This window comes from Salmo salar, chromosome ssa03 (assembly GCF_905237065.1).
Source record: "Salmo salar chromosome ssa03, Ssal_v3.1, whole genome shotgun sequence".
NCBI classification, from domain to species: domain Eukaryota; kingdom Metazoa; phylum Chordata; class Actinopteri; order Salmoniformes; family Salmonidae; genus Salmo; species Salmo salar.
In genome coordinates this window covers 1018032-1037214 of record NC_059444.1, presented here as the reverse complement: position 1 = coordinate 1037214, position 19183 = coordinate 1018032, and the positions used below count along the sequence as shown (strand labels likewise).

The window sequence follows — 19183 nt, the reverse complement described above, 5'->3', positions numbered from 1 at the left end:
TTCGTCAGAATGCACTCCCAGGACTGCTACTTCAATAACAAATGTTGGTTTGGTCCAAAATAATCCATCGTTATATCCAAATAGCGGCGTTTTGTTCGTGCGTTCCAGACACTATCTGAAATGGTAAATCAGGGTCGCGAGCATGGCGCAATTCGTGACAAAAAAAATCTAAATATTCCATTACCGTACTTCGGAGCATGTCAACCGCTGTTTAAAATCCATTTTTATGCCATTTTTCTCGTAAAAAAGCGATAATATGCCGACCGGGAATCTCCGTTTAGGTAAACAGACAAAGGAAAAGAAAGCATTCGGTCGACGCGGGCACGAGCATGAGTCTCACAGTACTGTAACCAGCCACTACCCAAACGCGCTACTTTGTTTCAGCCAGAGCCTGCAAAGCCACGATTCAGCTTTTTGCCGCCTTCTGAGAGCCCATGTGAGCCGTAGGAAGTGTCATGTAACAGCAGAGATCCTTTGTAATGGATAGAGATGGCAAAGAAGGCCAAGAAATGGTCAGACAGGGTACTTCCTGTACAGAATCTTCTCAGGTTTTGACCTGCCATTTGAGTTCTGTTATACTCACAGACACCATTCAAACAGTTTTAGAAACTTGAGTGTTTTCTATCCAAAGCCAATAATTATATGCATATTCTAGTTACTGGGCAGGAGTAGTAACCAGATTAAATCGGGTACGTTTTTTTATCCAGCCGTGTCAATACTGCCTCCTAGCCATAACAGGTTAATCATTTAAGTTTTACAACATTTAGATGTAACTCGGTGACGAATACATTGTAAGCTGTTAAGATACAATGTTTCCGTTTAGAAATATTGTTTCATTATCCACTTTTAGATGTTAGCGTTTTGGTGGGAAGAATCTCTTTTGTAACAAAAGGGTTCTGTTCCCTCAATACTTCCTGGCAAGGGAGAGAGAGTTCCTGCAAGGTATCTACGACCGGCATCAAACTGGCCAACTCCCCCAGGAGAGGGGGGGGTCTTGAAACCTTTGATTAGCCGCCACCTTTGATCTCCATCCAGGAGGGCAAGTCATGACACTCACCTGCACAGTGTCTCCCTCTCAGGGCAGTCCTGAACCACGGGAATAGAGATGCCTAGTTAGTAGTAGTACACTACTACTACACTAATACTACTCTACTACTACACACTACTCTGCTACTGCTATTACACTACTACACTACCTCACCTGCACAGTGTCTCCCTCTCAGGGCAGTCCTGAACCACAGGAATAGAGATACCTAGTTAGTAGTAGTACACTACTACTACTACACTACACTAATAATTCTACTCTACTACTGCTAGTACTAGTGCTACTACACACTACTCTACTACTGCTATTACTACACTACTATCACACCAGTACGGTGTCTCCCTCTCAGGGCAGTCCTGAACTACAAGAAGAGGTAGCTAGATGGCTACACCAACCTGGCTAAAGACGCCTGATAACCTGTCTGTTGTTGTTGTTGTTGTTGTTTGCTACAGTAATGACTCCAGCAGTAAGAATGAGCCTGTTGATGTGATGCCCTCCATCTCCCTGATCTCCACGTTCCCCCAAGCCCCCTCCACCTCCGACTCCGTCAGGATCAAGTGTCGTGAGATGCTGTCCCAGGCTCTACAGGCTGGAGGTAAGACCCAACACCCTACTGTGCTGGTTCTAGACCCAACACCCTACTGTTTAGCATGTCCCAGGCTCTACAGGCTGGAGGTAAGACCCAACACCCTACTCTACAGGCTGGAGGTAAGACCCAACACCCTACTGTGCTGGTTCTAGACCCAACACCCTACTGTAGAGCATGTCCCAGGCGCTACAGGCTGGAGGTACGACCTAACAGTACTGTGCTGGTTCTAGACGCAACACCCTACTGTGCTGGTTCTAGACCCAACTCCTTACTGTAGAGCGTGTCCCTCTACAGGCTTAACTTCTTGGGGCTATGTGGGACGCTAGCGTGCCACCCGTGGTGCACCCTATCAACAGCAGGTGCATTTCAAGAGCGGCAAATTTGAAACCAAATAAATGTCAAAATTCAAATTTTTCAAACATACAACTATCTTACACCCTTTGAAAGATAAACATCTCCTTAATCTAACCACGTTGTCCGATTTCAAAAAGGTTTTACGGCGAAAGCATAAAGTTAGATTATGTTAGGAGAGTACATTGACAATAGCTGTGTGTAATGTTTTGTCAATTCAAAGACAGGGTCACCAAAAGCATAAAACCAGCTAAAATGATGCACTAACCTTTGACAATCTCCATCAGATGACACTCCTAGGACATTATGTTAGACAATGCATGCATTTTTAGTTCTATCAAGTTCATATTTATATCCAAAAACAGCGTTTTACTATGGCATTGATGTTGAGGAAATCGTTTCCCTCCAATAACCGGCAGTCAAGTCAGCACCACAAATTAAATAATTAAAATGAGAAAACATTGGTAAAATATTATATTGTCATTTAAAGAATTATAGATTTACATCTCTTGAACGCAATCAACTTGCCAGATTTAAAAATAACCTTACTGGGAAATCACACTTTGCAATAATCTGAGCACTGCGCCCAGAAAAATATGCTTTGCTATACAGACAAACGGCCATGTTGGAGAGATCTAAAATCGAAAATACTATGTAAATAATCCATTACCTTTGATTCTCTTCATCAGATGTCACTTCCCGGAATTCCCAGGTCCATAACGAATGTAGTTTTGTTCAAAAAAGCTCATCATTTATGTCCAAAAATCTCCGTCTTGTTAGCACATGATCTAAGCCAGACGGACTTCTCGTCATGAACGAGGGGAAAAAATATATTTACGTTCGTTCAAACATGTCAAACGTTGTATAGCATAAATCATTAGTGCCTTTTTTAACCAGAACATGAATAATATTCAAGGTGGACGAATGCATTCTCTTTTAAAACGTATTGGAACGAGGGTACCCAACATGAACTCGCGCGCCAGAGTCTAATCGGCCATCACTGTTCCATGGCTCTTGTTCGGTCAGATCTCACAGTAAAAGACTCAAAACACTTTGTAAAGGCTGGTGACATCTAGTGGAAGCAATAGGAAGTGCCAAAACATTAATCAACCCCTGTGTGTTTCAATGGCATAGGCTTAAAGGTAATTCAACACATCAGGTATCCACTTCCTTTCAGAAAATGTCTCAGGGTTTTGCCTGCCAAATGAGTTCTGTTATACTCACAGACACCATTCAAACAGTTTTAGAAACTTTAGGGTGTTTTCTATCCATATATAATAAGTATATGCATATTCTAGTTACTGGGTAGGATTAGTAACCAGATTAAATTGGGTACGTTTTTTTATCCAGCCGTGAAAATACTGCCCCCTAGCCCCAACAGGTTAATGGAAGCCTCTCAAATATAATCCTGGTAGAATCAGGAATTCCCCAGGGTAGCTGTTTAGGCCCCTTGCTTTTTTCAATTTTTACTAACGACATGCCACTGACTGAGTAAAGCCAGTGTGTCTATGTATGTGGATGACTCAACACTATACACGTCAGCTACTACAGCGACTGAAATGACTGCAACACTCAACAAAGAGCTGCAGTTAGTTTCAGAGTGGGTGGCAAGGAATAAGTTAGTCCTAAATATCAAAAACTAAAAGCATTGTATTTGGGACAAATCATTCACTAAACCCTTAACCTCAACTAAATCTTGTAATAAATAATGTGGAAATTGAGCAAGTTGAGATGACTAAACTCCATGGAGTAACCCTGGATTGTAAACTGTCATGGTCAAAACATATTGATACAACAGTAGCTAAGATGGGGAGAAGTCTGTCCATAATAAAGCGCTGCTCTGCCTTCTTAACAACACTATCAACACTATCAACAAGGCAGGTCCTACAGGCCCTAGTTTCTACCTTCTTAACAACACTATCAACAAGGCAGGTCCTACAGGCCCTAGTTTCTACCTTCTTAACAACACTATCAACAAGGCAGGTCCTACAGGCCCTAGTTTCTACCTTCTTAACAGCACTATCAACAGGGCAGGTCCTACAGGCCCTAGTTTTGTCGAACCTGGACTACTGTTCAGTCGTGTGGTCAGGTGCCAAAAAAAAGGACTTAGGAAAATTACATTTGGTTCAGAACAGGGCAGCACGGCTGGCCCTTAGATGGACACAGAGAGCTAATATTAATAATATGCATGTCAATCTCTCCTGGCTCAAAGTGGAGGAGAGATTGACTTCATCACTACTTGTATTTATGAGAGGTATTGACATGTTGAATGCACCGAGCTGTCTGTCTAAACTACTGGCACACAGCTCAGACACCCATCCATACCCCACAAGACATGCCACCAGAGGTCTGTTTAAACTACTGGCACACAGCTCAGACACCCATCCATACCCCACAAGACATGCCACCAGAGGTCTGTTTAAACTACTGGCACACAGCTCAGACACCCATCCATACCCCACAAGACATGCCACCAGAGGTCTCTTCACAGTGCCCAAGTCCAGAACAGACTATGGGAGGAGCACAGTACTACATAGAGCCATGACTACATGGAACTCTATTCCACATCAGGTAACTGATGCAGCAGTAGAATCAGATTTAAAAATAGATAAAAATACACCTTATGGAACAGCGGGGACTGTGAAGCAACACTAACATTGGCACAGACACATGTATACACACACACGATAACATACGCACTATACACACATGGATTTAGTACTGTAGATATGTGGTGGAGTAGCGGCCTGAGGGCACACAGTGTGTTGTTAAAATTGTATAAACTGCCTTAATTTTGCTGGACCCCAGGAAGAGTAGCTGCTGCCTTGGCAGGAACTAATGGGGATCCATAATAAACCCCAGGAAGACTAGCTGCTGCCTTGACAGGAACTAATGGGGATCTATAATAAATACAAATACAGGCTGGAGGTAACTGGTTATATACCACCACTATACAGATCAGTATTACTACTGTTAGATGCTGTCCCAGGCTCTACAGGCTGGAGGTAACTGGTTATATGTGTAAGAACAGCTGTTGGATTAGTCCACCTGACCTCCGTGTTTCTCTCCTCTTCTCCAGATGACTACATCGCTATAGGAGCTGACTGTGACCAACTGGCAGCTCAGATTGAAGAATATATCTTCTGTGAGTTTAAGAACACAGACCCCAAATATAAGAACCGTGTCAGGAGTCGAATCGCCAACCTGAAGGACATCAAGAACCCCAACCTCAGGAAGAGTGTTCTCTGTGGGAACGTCTCCCCCGACCGCATGGCCAAGATGACCGCTCAGGTAGGCTACCTGACCCCCTGAACTCTAACCTCTACCATAACCCTTGACCTCTAAACCTTACTGTTAGACCGCATGGCCAAGATGACCGCTGAGGTACCCCCTAACCCCGACCTTAACGTGCTCTGTGCTAACAGGAGATGGCGAATGATGAGTTGAAGCTGATAAGGGGCGTCAGGGTAGCCTAGTGATTAGAGCGTTGGACTAGTAACCGAAAGGTTGCTAGATTGAATCCCTAAGCAGACAAGGTAAAAATCCGTCGTTCTGCCCCTGAACAAGGAAGTTAACCCACTGTTCCTAGGCCGTCATTGTAAATAAGACTTTGTTCTTAACTGACTTGCCTAGTTATAGGTTAAATAAGGAAGAACCTGACCTCTAAACCCTGACCCTAACCCCTGACCCTGACCCTAATGTCTTCCTGCTAACAGGAGATGGCTAGTGATGAGCTGAAGCTGATAAGGAAGAACCTGACCTCTAAACCCTGACCCTAACCCTAATGTCTTCCTGCTAACAGGAGATGGCTAGTGATGAGCTGAAGCTGATAAGGAAGAACTTGACCTCTAAACCCTGACCCTGACCCTAACCCTAATGTCTTCCTGCTAACAGGAGATGGCTAGTGATGAGCTGAAGCTGATAAGGAAGAACCTGACCTCTAACCCCTGACCCTAACCCTAATGTCTTCCTGCTAACAGGAGATGGCTAGTGATGAGCTGAAGCTGATAAGGAAGAACCTGACCTCTAAACCCTGACCCTAACCCTAATGTCTTCCTGCTAACAGGAGATGGCTAGTGATGAGCTGAAGCTGATAAGGAAGAACTTGACCCTAACCCCTGACCCTAACCCTAATGTCTTCCTGCTAACAGGAGATGGCTAGTGATGAGCTGAAGCTGATAAGGAAGAACTTGACCTCTAAACCCTGACCCTAACCCTAATGTCTTCCTGCTAACAGGAGATGGCTAGTGATGAGCTGAAGCTGATAAGGAAGAACCTGACCTCTAAACCCTGACCCTAACCCTAATGTCTTCCTGCTAACAGGAGATGGCTAGTGATGAGCTGAAGCTGATAAGGAAGAACTTGACCCTAACCCCTGACCCTAACCCTAATGTCTTCCTGCTAACAGGAGATGGCTAGTGATGAGCTGAAGCTGATAAGGAAGAACTTGACCTCTAAACCCTGACCCTGACCCTAATGTCTTCCTGCTAACAGGAGATGGCTAGTGATGAGCTGAAGCTGATAAGGAAGAACTTGACCTCTAAACCCTGACCCTGACCCTAATGTCTTCCTGCTAACAGGAGATGGCTAGTGATGAGCTGAAGCTGATAAGGAAGAACTTGACCCTAACCCCTAACCCCTGACCCTAACCCTAATGTCTTCCTGCTAACAGGAGATGGCTAGTGATGAGCTGAAGCTGATAAGGAAGAACTTGACCTCTAAACCCTGACCCTGACCCTAACCCTAATGTCTTCCTGCTAACAGGAGATGGCTAGTGATGAGCTGAAGCTGATAAGGAAGAACTTGACCTCTAAACCCTGACCCTGACCCTGACCCTAATGTCTTCCTGCTAACAGGAGATGGCTAGTGATGAGCTGAAGCTGATAAGGAAGAACCTGACCCTAACCCCTGACCCTAACCCTAATGTCTTCCTGCTAACAGGAGATGGCTAGTGATGAGCTGAAGCTGATAAGGAAGAACCTGACCCTAACCCCTGACCCTGACCCTAACCCTAATGTCTTCCTGCTAACAGGAGATGGCTAGTGATGAGCTGAAGCTGATAAGGAAGAACCTGACCTCTAAACCCTGACCCTAACCCTAATGTCTTCCTGCTAACAGGAGATGGCTAGTGATGAGCTGAAGCTGATAAGGAAGAACCTGACCTCTAAACCCTGACCCTGACCCTAATGTCTTCCTGCTAACAGGAGATGGCTAGTGATGAGCTGAAGCTGATAAGGAAGAACCTGACCTCTAAACCCTGACCCTAACCCTAATGTCTTCCTGCTAACAGGAGATGGCTAGTGATGAGCTGAAGCTGATAAGGAAGAACCTGACCAAAGAAGCCATTAGAGATCACCAAGTGTCCCAGACCGGAGGAACCCAGACTGACCTGTTCACCTGCGGCAAGTGCAAGAAGAAGAGGTGCACCTACACTCAGGTAATATACCATCCACTATATAATACACCTCCTCCTCAGGTAATATACCATCCACTATATAATACACCTCCTCTCAGGTAATATACCATCCACTATATAATACACCTCCTCTCAGGTAATATACCATCCACTATATAATACACCTCCTCTCAGGTAATATACCATCCACTATATAATACACCTCCTCTCAGGTAATATACCATCCACTATATAATACACCTCCTCCTCAGGTAATATACCATCCACTATATAATACACCTCCTCCTCAGGTAATATACCATCCACTATATAATACACCTCCTCTCAGGTAATATACCATCCCCTATATAATACACCTCCTCTCAGGTAATATACCATCCACTATATAATACACCTCCTCTCAGGTAATATACCATCCACTATATAATACACCTCCTCTCAGGTAATATACCATCCACTATATAATACACCTCCTCTCAGGTAATATACCATCCACTATATAATACACCTCCTCCTCAGGTAATATACCATCCACTATATAATACACCTCCTCCTCAGGTAATATACCATCCACTATATAATACACCTCCTCTCAGGTAATATACCATCCCCTATATAATACACCTCCTCTCAGGTAATATACCATCCACTATATAATACACCTCCTCTCAGGTAATATACCATCCACTATATAATACACCTCCTCTCAGGTAATATACCATCCACTATATAATACACCTCCTCTCAGGTAATATACCATCCACTATATAATACACCTCCTCCTCAGGTAATATACCATCCACTATATAATACACCTCCTCCTCAGGTAATATACCATCCACTATATAATACACCTCCTCTCAGGTAATATACCATCCACTATATAATACACCTCCTCTCAGGTAATATACCATCCACTATATAATACACCTCCTCTCAGGTAATATACCATCCACTATATAATACACCTCCTCTCAGGTAATATACCATCCACTATATAATACACCTCCTCTCAGGTAATATACCATCCACTATATAATACACCTCCTCTCAGGTAATATACCATCCACTATATAATACACCTCCTCTCAGGTAATATACCATCCACTATATAATACACCTCCTCTCAGGTAATATACCATCCACTATATAATACACCTCCTCTCAGGTAATATACCATCCACTATATAATACACCTCCACTCAGGTAATATACCATCCGCAATATAATACAAATCCTCTCAGGTAATATACCATCCACTATATAATACACCTCCTCTCAGGTAATATACCATCCACTATATAATACACCTCCTCTCAGGTAATATACCATCCACTATATAATACACCTCCTCTCAGGTAATATACCATCCACTATATAATACACCTCCTCCTCAGGTAATATACCATCCACTATATAATACACCTCCTCTCAGGTAATATACCATCCACTATATAATACACCTCCTCTCAGGTAATATACCATCCACTATATAATACACCTCCTCTCAGGTAATATACCATCCACTATATAATACACCTCCTCCTCAGGTAATATACCATCCACTATATAATACACCTCCTCTCAGGTAATATACCATCCACTATATAATACACCTCCTCTCAGGTAATATACCATCCACTATATAATACACCTCCTCTCAGGTAATATACCATCCACTATATAATACACCTCCTCCTCAGGTAATATACCATCCACTATATAATACACCTCCTCTCAAGTAATATACCATCCACTATATAATACACCTCCTCTCAGGTAATATACCATCCACTATATAATACACCTCCTCTCAGGTAATATACCATCCACTATATAATACACCTCCTCTCAGGTAATATACCATCCACTATATAATACACCTCCTCTCAGGTAATATACCATCCACTATATAATACACCTCCTCTCAGGTAATATACCATCCACTATATAATACACCTCCTCTCAGGTAATATACCATCCACTATATAATACACCTCCTCTCAGGTAATATACCATCCACTATATAATACACCTCCTCTCAGGTAATATACCATCCACTATATAATACACCTCCTCCTCAGGTAATATACCATCCACTATATAATACACCTCCTCCTCAGGTAATATACCATCCACTATATAATACACCTCCTCCTCAGGTAATATACCATCCACTATATAATACACCTCCTCTCAGGTAATATACCATCCACTATATAATACACCTCCTCCTCAGGTAATATACCATCCACTATATAATACACCTCCTCTCAGGTAATATACCATCCACTATATAATACACCTCCTCTCAGGTAATATACCATCCACTATATAATACACCTCCTCTCAGGTAATATACCATCCACTATATAATACACCTCCTCTCAGGTAATATACCATCCACTATATAATACACCTCCTCTCAGGTAATATACCATCCACTATATAATACACCTCCTCTCAGGTAATATACCATCCACTATATAATACACCTCCTCTCAGGTAATATACCATCCACTATATAATACACCTCCTCTCAGGTAATATACCATCCACTATATAATACACCTCCTCTCAGGTAATATACCATCCACTATATAATACACCTCCTCTCAGGTAATATACCATCCACTATATAATACACCTCCTCTCAGGTAATATACCATCCACTATATAATACACCTCCTCTCAGGTAATATACCATCCACTATATAATACACCTCCTCTCAGGTAATATACCATCCACTATATAATACACCTCAGGTAATATACCATCCACTATATAATACACCTCAGGTAATATACCATCCACTATATAATACACCTCAGGTAATATACCATCCACTATATAATACACCTCAGGTAATATACCATCCACTATATAATACACCCTCAGGTAATATACCATCCACTATATAATACACCTCCTCTCAGGTAATATACCATCCACTATATAATACACCTCAGGTAATATACCATCCACTATATAATACACCTCCTCCTCAGGTAATATACCATCCACTATATAATACACCTCAGGTAATATACCATCCACTATATAATACACCTCAGGTAATATACCATCCACTATATAATACACCTCCTCCTCAGGTAATATACCATCCACTATATAATACACCTCAGGTAATATACCATCCACTATATAATACACCTCCTCCTCAGGTAATATACCATCCACTATATAATACACCTCAGGTAATATACCATCCACTATATAATACACCTCAGGTAATATACCATCCACTATATAATACACCTCCTCCTCAGGTAATATACCATCCACTATATAATACACCTCAGGTAATATACCATCCACTATATAATACACCTCCTCCTCAGGTAATATACCATCCACTATATAATACACCTCAGGTAATATACCATCCACTATATAATACACCTCAGGTAATGACCACTAGAGGTACTAATATTTCTATTGATTCACTGTAATAGATACTTTTGGTTGTATTATAGAAGACCTTTTTGGAGGAGCTGTTTAGATGCGCCTGTCATAGGGGTTCGCTCGGTACAGGGACCGAAATGAAATGAAAAACATTTCAGGCTATTCCGTTAAAACAACTAGAGCGTATCTGGATGTTGTGCATGCCAAAATTAAAATCTTAATTGGTGCATTTGAAACGGTCCTTTTGTGAGGGGCTGCTGGGAACTAGTTCTGTCTGAGGGTGAGTGGTGGGGTCGATAAATCAGGAGGATTCTCCATCGTTTAAATCTCCCAGTAGATTACAATGGAGATGGACAGAGAATATGTCACCACTGCTCAACTATTTACAGTGTGTGTGTCAAACCTCCAACCCCTCGTTATACTGCTGCTCCTCTCTGTTTACCATACATACATGCATAGTCACTTTAGCTATACATTCATGTACATACTACCTCAATTAGCCCGACTAACCGGTGCAAGGTATTTAGCCTCACTACTGTTATTGTTCAGTCTTTTTACTGTTGTTTTTTATTTCCTTATCTATTGTTCCCCTAATACCTATTTTTTTACTTAAAAATAGCACTGTTGGTTAGTCTCTCTGGGCTAGGCGGGACAAAATCGTCCCACCTACGCAACAGCCAGTGTAATCCCGTGGCGCGATTTTCAAATACCATAGAAATGCTATTACTTCAATTTCTCAAACATATGACTATTTTACACCATTTTAAAGACAAGACTCTCGTTAATCTAACCACACTGTCCGATTTCAAAAAGGCTTTACAACGAAAGCAAAACATTACATTATGTCAGCAGAGTACCCAGCCAGAAATAATCAGACACCCATTTTTCAAGCTAGCATATAATGTCACAAAAACCCAGAAGACAGCTAAATGCAGCACTAACCTTTGATGATCTTCATCAGATGACAATCCTAGGACATTATGTTATACAATACATGCATGTTTTGTTCAATCAAGTTCATATTTATATCAAAAACCAGCTTTTTACATTAGCATGTGACGTTCAGAACTAGCATACCCCCCGCAAACCTCCGGTGAATTTACTAAATTACTCACGATAAACGTTCACAAAAAAACATAACAATTATTTTAAGAATTATAGATACAGAACTCCTTTGTGCAATCGAGGTGTCCGATTTTAAAATAGCTTTTCGGTGAAAGCACATTTTGCAATATTCTCAGTAGATAGCCCAGCCATCACGGCTAGCTATTTAGACACCCACCAAGTTTAGCCCTGACCAAAGTCAGATTTACTATTACAAAAGTTTGATTACCTTTGATGTTCTTCGTCAGAATGCACTCCCAGGACTGCTACTTCAATAACAAATGTTGGTTTGGTCCAAAATAATCCATCGTTATATCCAAATAGCGGCGTTTTGTTTGTGCGTTCCAGACACTATCCGAAGTGTAAATAAGGGTCAAGAGCATGGCGCAATTCGTGACAAAAAAATTCTAAATATTCCATTACCGTACTTCGAAGCATGTCAACCGCTGTTTAAAATCCATTTTTATGCCATTTTTCTCGTAAAAAAGCGATAATATTCCGACCGGGAATCTGCGTTTAGGTAAACAGAGGAAAGAAAACAAAGCATTCGGTCGACGCGGGCACGCGCCTGAGTCTCACAGTACTGTAACCAGCCACTACCCAAACGCGCTACTTTTTTTCAGCCAGAGCCTGCAAAGCCACGATTCAGCTTTTTGCCGCCTTCTGAGAGCCTATGGCAGCCGTAGGAAGTGTCACGTTATAGCAGAGATCCTCAGTCTTCAATAAACAGAGGCAAGAAGAACGACACCTTGTCAGACAGGCCACTTCCTGTAAAGAATCTTCTCAGGTTTTGACCTGCCAAATGAGTTCTGTTATACTCACAGACACCATTCAAACTGTTTTAGAAACTTTAGGGTGTTTTCTATCCAAAGCCAATAATTATATGCATATTCTAGTTACTGGGCAGGAGTAGTAACCAGATTAAATCGGGTACGTTTTTTATCCGGCCGTGCAAATACTGCCCCCTAGCCCCAACAGGTTAAAGAAGTCTCGAGGTATTGCTCACCTGAGGTAAAGTACCTTATGATAAGCTGTAGACCACACTATCTACCAAGAGTTCTCATCTATATTATTCGTAGCCGTCTATTTACCACCACAAAGCGAAGCTGGCACTAAGACCGCTCTCAACCAACTCTATAAGGCCATAAGCAAAGAAGAAAATGCTCACCCATAAGCGGCGCTCCTAGTGGCCGGGGACATTAATGCAGGCAAATTTAAATTCAAATTTAAATCAGTTTAACCCAATTTTTATCTGCAACCAGGGGGAACATTTTTTTTAATCTGCAAATCCTAGACCACCTTCACTCCACACACAGAGATGCGTACAAAGCTCTCCCTCACCCTCCATTTGGTAAATCTGATATATTCCTGATTCCTGCTTACAAGCAAAAACTAAAGCAGGAAGCACCAGTGACTCGCTCAATACGGAAGTGGTGAGATGATGCGGATGCTACATTACAGGACTGTTTTGGTAGAACAGGCTGGAATATGTTCTGGGATTCATCCAATGGCATTGAGGAATACACCTTCTCAGTCACCGGCTTCATCAATAAGTGCATCGACGACGTCGTCCCAACAGTGACTGTACGTACATATCCCAACCAGAAGCCATGGATTACAGGCAACATTCGCATCGAGCTAAAGGCTAGAGCTGCTGCTTTCAATGAGCGGGAGACTAATCTGGACACTTATAAGAAATCTCGCTATGCCTTCAGACGAACCATCAAACAAGCAAAGTGTCAATACAGGATTAAGATTGAATCCTACTTCACCGGCTCTGAAGCTCGTCGGATGTGGCAGGGCTTGAAAACTATTACGGACTACAAAGGGAAACCCAGACACGAGCTGCCCAGTGACGCGAGCCTACCAGACGAGCTAAATGCCTTTCATGCTCACTTCAAGGCAAGCAACACTGAAGCATGCACGAGAGCACCAGCTGTTCTGGATGACAGTGTGATAACGCTCTCGGTAGCCGATGTGAACAAAACCGTTAAACAGGTCAACATTCACAAAGCCGCTGGTCCAGACGGATTACCAGGACGTGTACTCAAAGCATGCGCTGACCAACTGTCAAGTGTCTTCACTGACACCGACAGATCCACAGATGATGCAATCTCTATTGCACTCCACGCTGCCCTTTCTCACCTGGACAAAAGGAACACCTATGTGAGAATGCTGTTCATTGACTACAGCTCAGCGTTCAACACCATAGTACCCTCAAAGCTCATCACTAAGCTAAGGACTCTGGAACTAAACACCTCCCTCTGCAACTGGATCCTGGACTTCCTGATGGGCCGCCCCCAGGTGGTAAGGGTTGGCAACAACATGTCTGCCACGCTGATCCTCAACACCGGGGCCCCTCAAGGGTGTGTACTTAGTCCCCTCCTGTATTCCCTTTTCACCTACGACTGCGTGGCCAAACACGACTCCAACACCATCATTAAGTTTGCTGACGACACAAGTGGTAGGCCTGATCAACGATGAGACTGCCTATAGGGAAGAGGTCAGAGAACTGGTAGTGTGGTGCCAGGACAACAACCTCTCCCTCAGTGTGAGCAAGACAAAAGAGCTGATCGTGGACTACAGGAAAAGGCGGATCGAACAGGCCCCCATTAACATCGACGGGGCTGGAGCGGGTCGAGAGTTTCAAGTTCCTTGGTGTCCACATCACCAACGAACTATCACGGTGCAAACATACCAAGATAGTCGTGAAGAGGGCACGACAAAACCTTTTCCCCCTCAGGAGACTGAAAAGATTTGACATGGGTCCCCAGATCCTCAAAAGGTTCTACAGCTGCACCATCGAGAGCATCCTGACCGGTTGCATCACCGCCTGGTATGGCAACTGCTCGGCATCTGACCGTAAGGCGCTACAGAGGGTAGTGTGTACGGCCCAGTTCATCACTGGGGCCAAGCTTCCTGCCATCCAGGACCTTTAAACTGGGTGGTGTCAGAGGAAAGCCCAAAAAATTATCAGACACTCTGTTCACCCAACATAGTCATAGACTGTTCTCTCTGCTACCACACAGCAAGCGGTACCGGAGCGCCAAGTCTAGGACCAAAAGGCTCCTAAACAACCTCAAGCCATTAGACGGCTAAACAATTCATAAAAATCGCCACCGGACAATTTACGTTGACACACCCCCTTGTACACTGCTGCTACTCGCTGTTTGTTTGTTACCTGTGCATAGTCACTTCGCCCCCACCTACATGTACAGATTACCTCAACTAGCCTGTACCCCAGCACACTGACTCTGTACCGGTACCCCCTGTATATAGCCTCCACATTGACTCTGTACCGGTACCCCCTGTATATAGTCTCATTACTAACCGGTGCCCCCACACATTGACTCTGTACCGGTACCCCCTGTATATAGCCTCCACATTGACTCTGTACCGGTACCCCCTGTATATAGCCTCCACATTGACTCTGTACCGGTACCCCCTGTATATAGCCTCCACATTGACTCTGTACCGGTACCCCCTGTATATAGCCTCCACATTTACTCTGTACCGGTACCCCCCTGTATATAGCCTCCACATTGACTCTGTACCGGTACCCCCTGTATATAGCCTCCACATTGACTCTGTACCGGTACCCCCTGTATATAGCCTCCACATTGACTCTGTACCGGTACCCCCTGTATATAGCCTCCACATTGACTCTGTACCGGTACCCCCTGTATATAGCCTCCACATTGACTCTGTACCGGTACCCCCTGTATATAGCCTCCACATTGACTCTGTACCGGTGCCCCCTGTATATAGCCTCCACATTGACTCTGTACCGGTACCCCCTGTATATAGCCTCCACATTGTCTCTGTACCGGTACCCCCTGTATATAGCCTCCACATTGACTCTGTACCGGTACCCCCTGTATATAGCCTCCACATTGACTCTGTACCGGTACCCCCTGTATATAGCCTCCACATTGACTCTGTACCGTTGCCCCCTGTATATAGCCTCCACATTGACTCTGTACCGGTGCCCCCTGTATATAGCCTCCACATTGACTCTGTACCGGTGCCCCCTGTATATAGCCTCCACATTGACTCTGTACCGGTGCCCCCTGTATATAGCCTCCACATTGACTCTGTACCGGTACCCCCTGTATATAGCCTCCACATTGACTCTGTACCGGTACCCCCTGTATATAGCCTCCACATTGACTCTGTACCGGTACCCCCTGTATATAGCCTCCACATTGACTCTGTACCGGTACCCCCTGTATATAGCCTCCACATTGACTCTGTACCGGTACCCCCTGTATATAGCCTCCACATTGACTCTGTACCGGTACCCCCTGTATATAGCCTCCACATTGACTCTGTACCGGTGCCCCCTGTATATAGCCTCCACATTGACTCTGTACCGGTGCCCCCTGTATATAGCCTCCACATTGACTCTGTACCGGTGCCCCCTGTATATAGCCTCCACATTGACTCTGTACCGGTACCCCCTGTATATAGCCTCCACATTGTCTCTGTACCGGTACCCCCTGTATATAGCCTCCACATTGATTCTGTACCGGTACCCCCTGTATATAGCCTCCACATTGATTCTGTACCGGTACCCCCTGTATATAGTCTCCACATTGACTCTGTACCGGTACCCCCTGTATATAGTCTCCACATTGACTCTGTACCGGTACCCCCTGTATATAGCCTCCACATTGACTCTGTACCGGTACCCCCTGTATATAGCCTCCACATTGACTCTGTACCGGTACCCCCTGTATATAGCCTCCACATTGACTCTGTACCGGTACCCCCTGTATATAGCCTCCACATTGACTCTGTACCGGTACCCCCTGTATATAGCCTCCACATTGACTCTGTACCGGTACCCCCTGTATATAGCCTCCACATTGACTCTGTACCGGTACCCCCTGTATATAGCCTCCACATTGACTCTGTACCGGTACCCCCTGTATATAGCCTCCACATTGACTCTGTACCGGTACCCCCTGTATATAGCCTCCACATTGACTCTGTACCGGTACCCCCTGTATATAGCCTCCACATTGACTCTGTACCGGTACCCCCTGTATATAGCCTCCACATTGACTCTGTACCGGTACCCCCTGTATATAGCCTCCACATTGACTCTGTACCGGTACCCCCTGTATATAGCCTCCACATTGACTCTGTACCGGTACCCCCTGTATATAGCCTCCACATTGACTCTGTACCGGTACCCCCTGTATATAGCCTCCACATTGACTCTGTACCGGTACCCCCTGTATATAGCCTCCACATTGACTCTGTACCGGTACCCCCCTGTATATAGCCTCCACATTGACTCTGTACCGGTACCCCCTGTATACAGCCTCCACATTGACCTCGTTATTCTTATTGTGTTACTTTTTATTATAACTTTTTATTTTATTCTACTTAGTAAATATTTTCTTCTTGAACTGCGCTGTTGGTTCGGGGTTTGTAAGTCAGCATTTCACGGTCAAGTCTACACTTGTTGTATTCGGCGCATGTGGCAAATAAAGCTTGATTTTGATTTGAGGTGCTCCAGTCACTTTATGAACTTTGTCCTCACACACATTTCAGCAAACGGGCAGTACCCACACTATATAAGCAAGCTAAAGCCAAAGTTATCAATGAATTGGCCAATGCACCATGTTTTGCGCTTACTACAGATGGCTGGACCTCCAGGCTACAGAGCTACTTAACAGCCAGTCACATGACCCTGGAGTATGATGCTACAGATACCTTTTTGGTTAAGTTAAATGACAGTCATATATTTGTCTCTTTGTAACAAACATAGCATAGTCATATACGATGTCTGAGCCATGTTTCCATATTGAGTACACACATATAACACTCTATTTGTCTGCTGTGGATGAGTAATGGTGTTTTTCACCAAACTGTCATCAGGCCTTATATGACTCATGATCATCTATGGAATCAAACTTTTGGCTTTTCTTCAATACTCAAAATGAACTACACTGTTGGCTTTTCATTTTATTTCTGTACCGGAACCAAACCAAGAGGCCAAGATGTCCATCCAGGACGGGTCTGGTGAAGTTTTCCAGCAGTGTTGTCGGTGGGTACAGTAATCCTGTTTTGTGTTGGTCTTCCAGGTGCAGACCCGCAGTGCTGATGAACCCATGACCACCTTCGTCTTCTGTAATGACTGTGGGAACAGATGGAAGGTATGTTGTCTACACGCACGCTGTAAACAGACTTACCAAATCCCTTTTGTCTGTTTCACCACATTGTTGAATGTAGGTGTTGTGTTTAACTACATATACACAGTCTCTTCTCTGTCCTCATCTAAGGCTCTTTACTGTTCATCTTCTAGTTCTGTTGAGATCGGGAGAAGGAGACCTTCAGACAGAACCAACCAACCATACAGACGCACCCTCTATTTCTATTGGAAGATATTGTCCATAGCCCCTGTCCTCAGCCGTTCAGATGATAAACACTGTTTCTTCTGTTACCATCCAACATTTTATATGTAGTTTTAACATTTAGACAAAACTTGGATCTACAATTTACTATAGATTTTAGCTTCTTCGACCTTCATGAATTTTTATTTTATTTAAATTTACCAGTAAAATTTTATCCATTTGTTTAAAAATAATGTCTCTGTTTTTTTTGTTTTGTTTTTTTTTGGTCCTGAACAAGTTCTGGTACAAACATCCTCTTGGATGGGTTTCCCAGACCAACATTAAAGGTAGAGTCTGCAATTCATGAAGTAGAGCACAGCATCAGGCCGACCTCTGCAACAGCGATGTGAAGGGCGAGTCTATACTTCAGCTAATCGCAGCACATTGAAGCGTTCATGTGAGCGCGTAACATCTGTTCTAGGTTCATCTTTCTGCTCGTGGAAACGTCATATCACTGAGTCTCAGATGAAGCCTGTCGACCGATTTATGATTTTTCAACGCCGATACCGGTTATTGGAGGACCAACAAAAGCCGATACCGATTAAACTGCCGATATTTTATTTTTATTTTTTATGAATGTATTTCTAATAATGACAATTACAACAATACTGAATGAACACTTTTATTTTAACTTAATATAGTACATAAATAAAATCTATTTAGTTTCAAACAAATAATGAAACATGTTCAATTTGGTTTAAATAATGCAAAAACAAAGTGTTGGAGAATAAAGTAAAAGTGCAATATTTGCCATGTAAAAAAAGCTAACGTTTAAGTTCCTTGCTCAGAACATGAGAACATATGAAAGCTGGTGGTTCCTTTTAACATGAGTCTTCAATATTCCCAG

At 43.3% G+C, this 19183-nt stretch overlaps 1 protein-coding gene across 4 annotated transcripts in view; it reads left to right on the top strand.

Moving 5' to 3' along the window:
* Nucleotides 1–18527, top strand: part of tcea1 (transcription elongation factor A (SII), 1) — a 34198-nt gene extending 15671 nt beyond the window's left edge. For 2 of the 4 annotated variants that reach the window (XM_045714292.1, XM_045714293.1), the window contains exons 4-8: nt 1498–1640; nt 5065–5276; nt 7276–7422; nt 18028–18099; nt 18249–18527. In XM_045714292.1, the coding sequence (XP_045570248.1) occupies nt 1498–1640; nt 5065–5276; nt 7276–7422; nt 18028–18099; nt 18249–18257 (583 nt within the window). In that variant the 3' untranslated portion in view covers nt 18258–18527. 4 annotated transcript variants of the gene reach the window in all.
* The last annotated feature ends 656 nt before the right edge of the window (nt 18528–19183 follow it).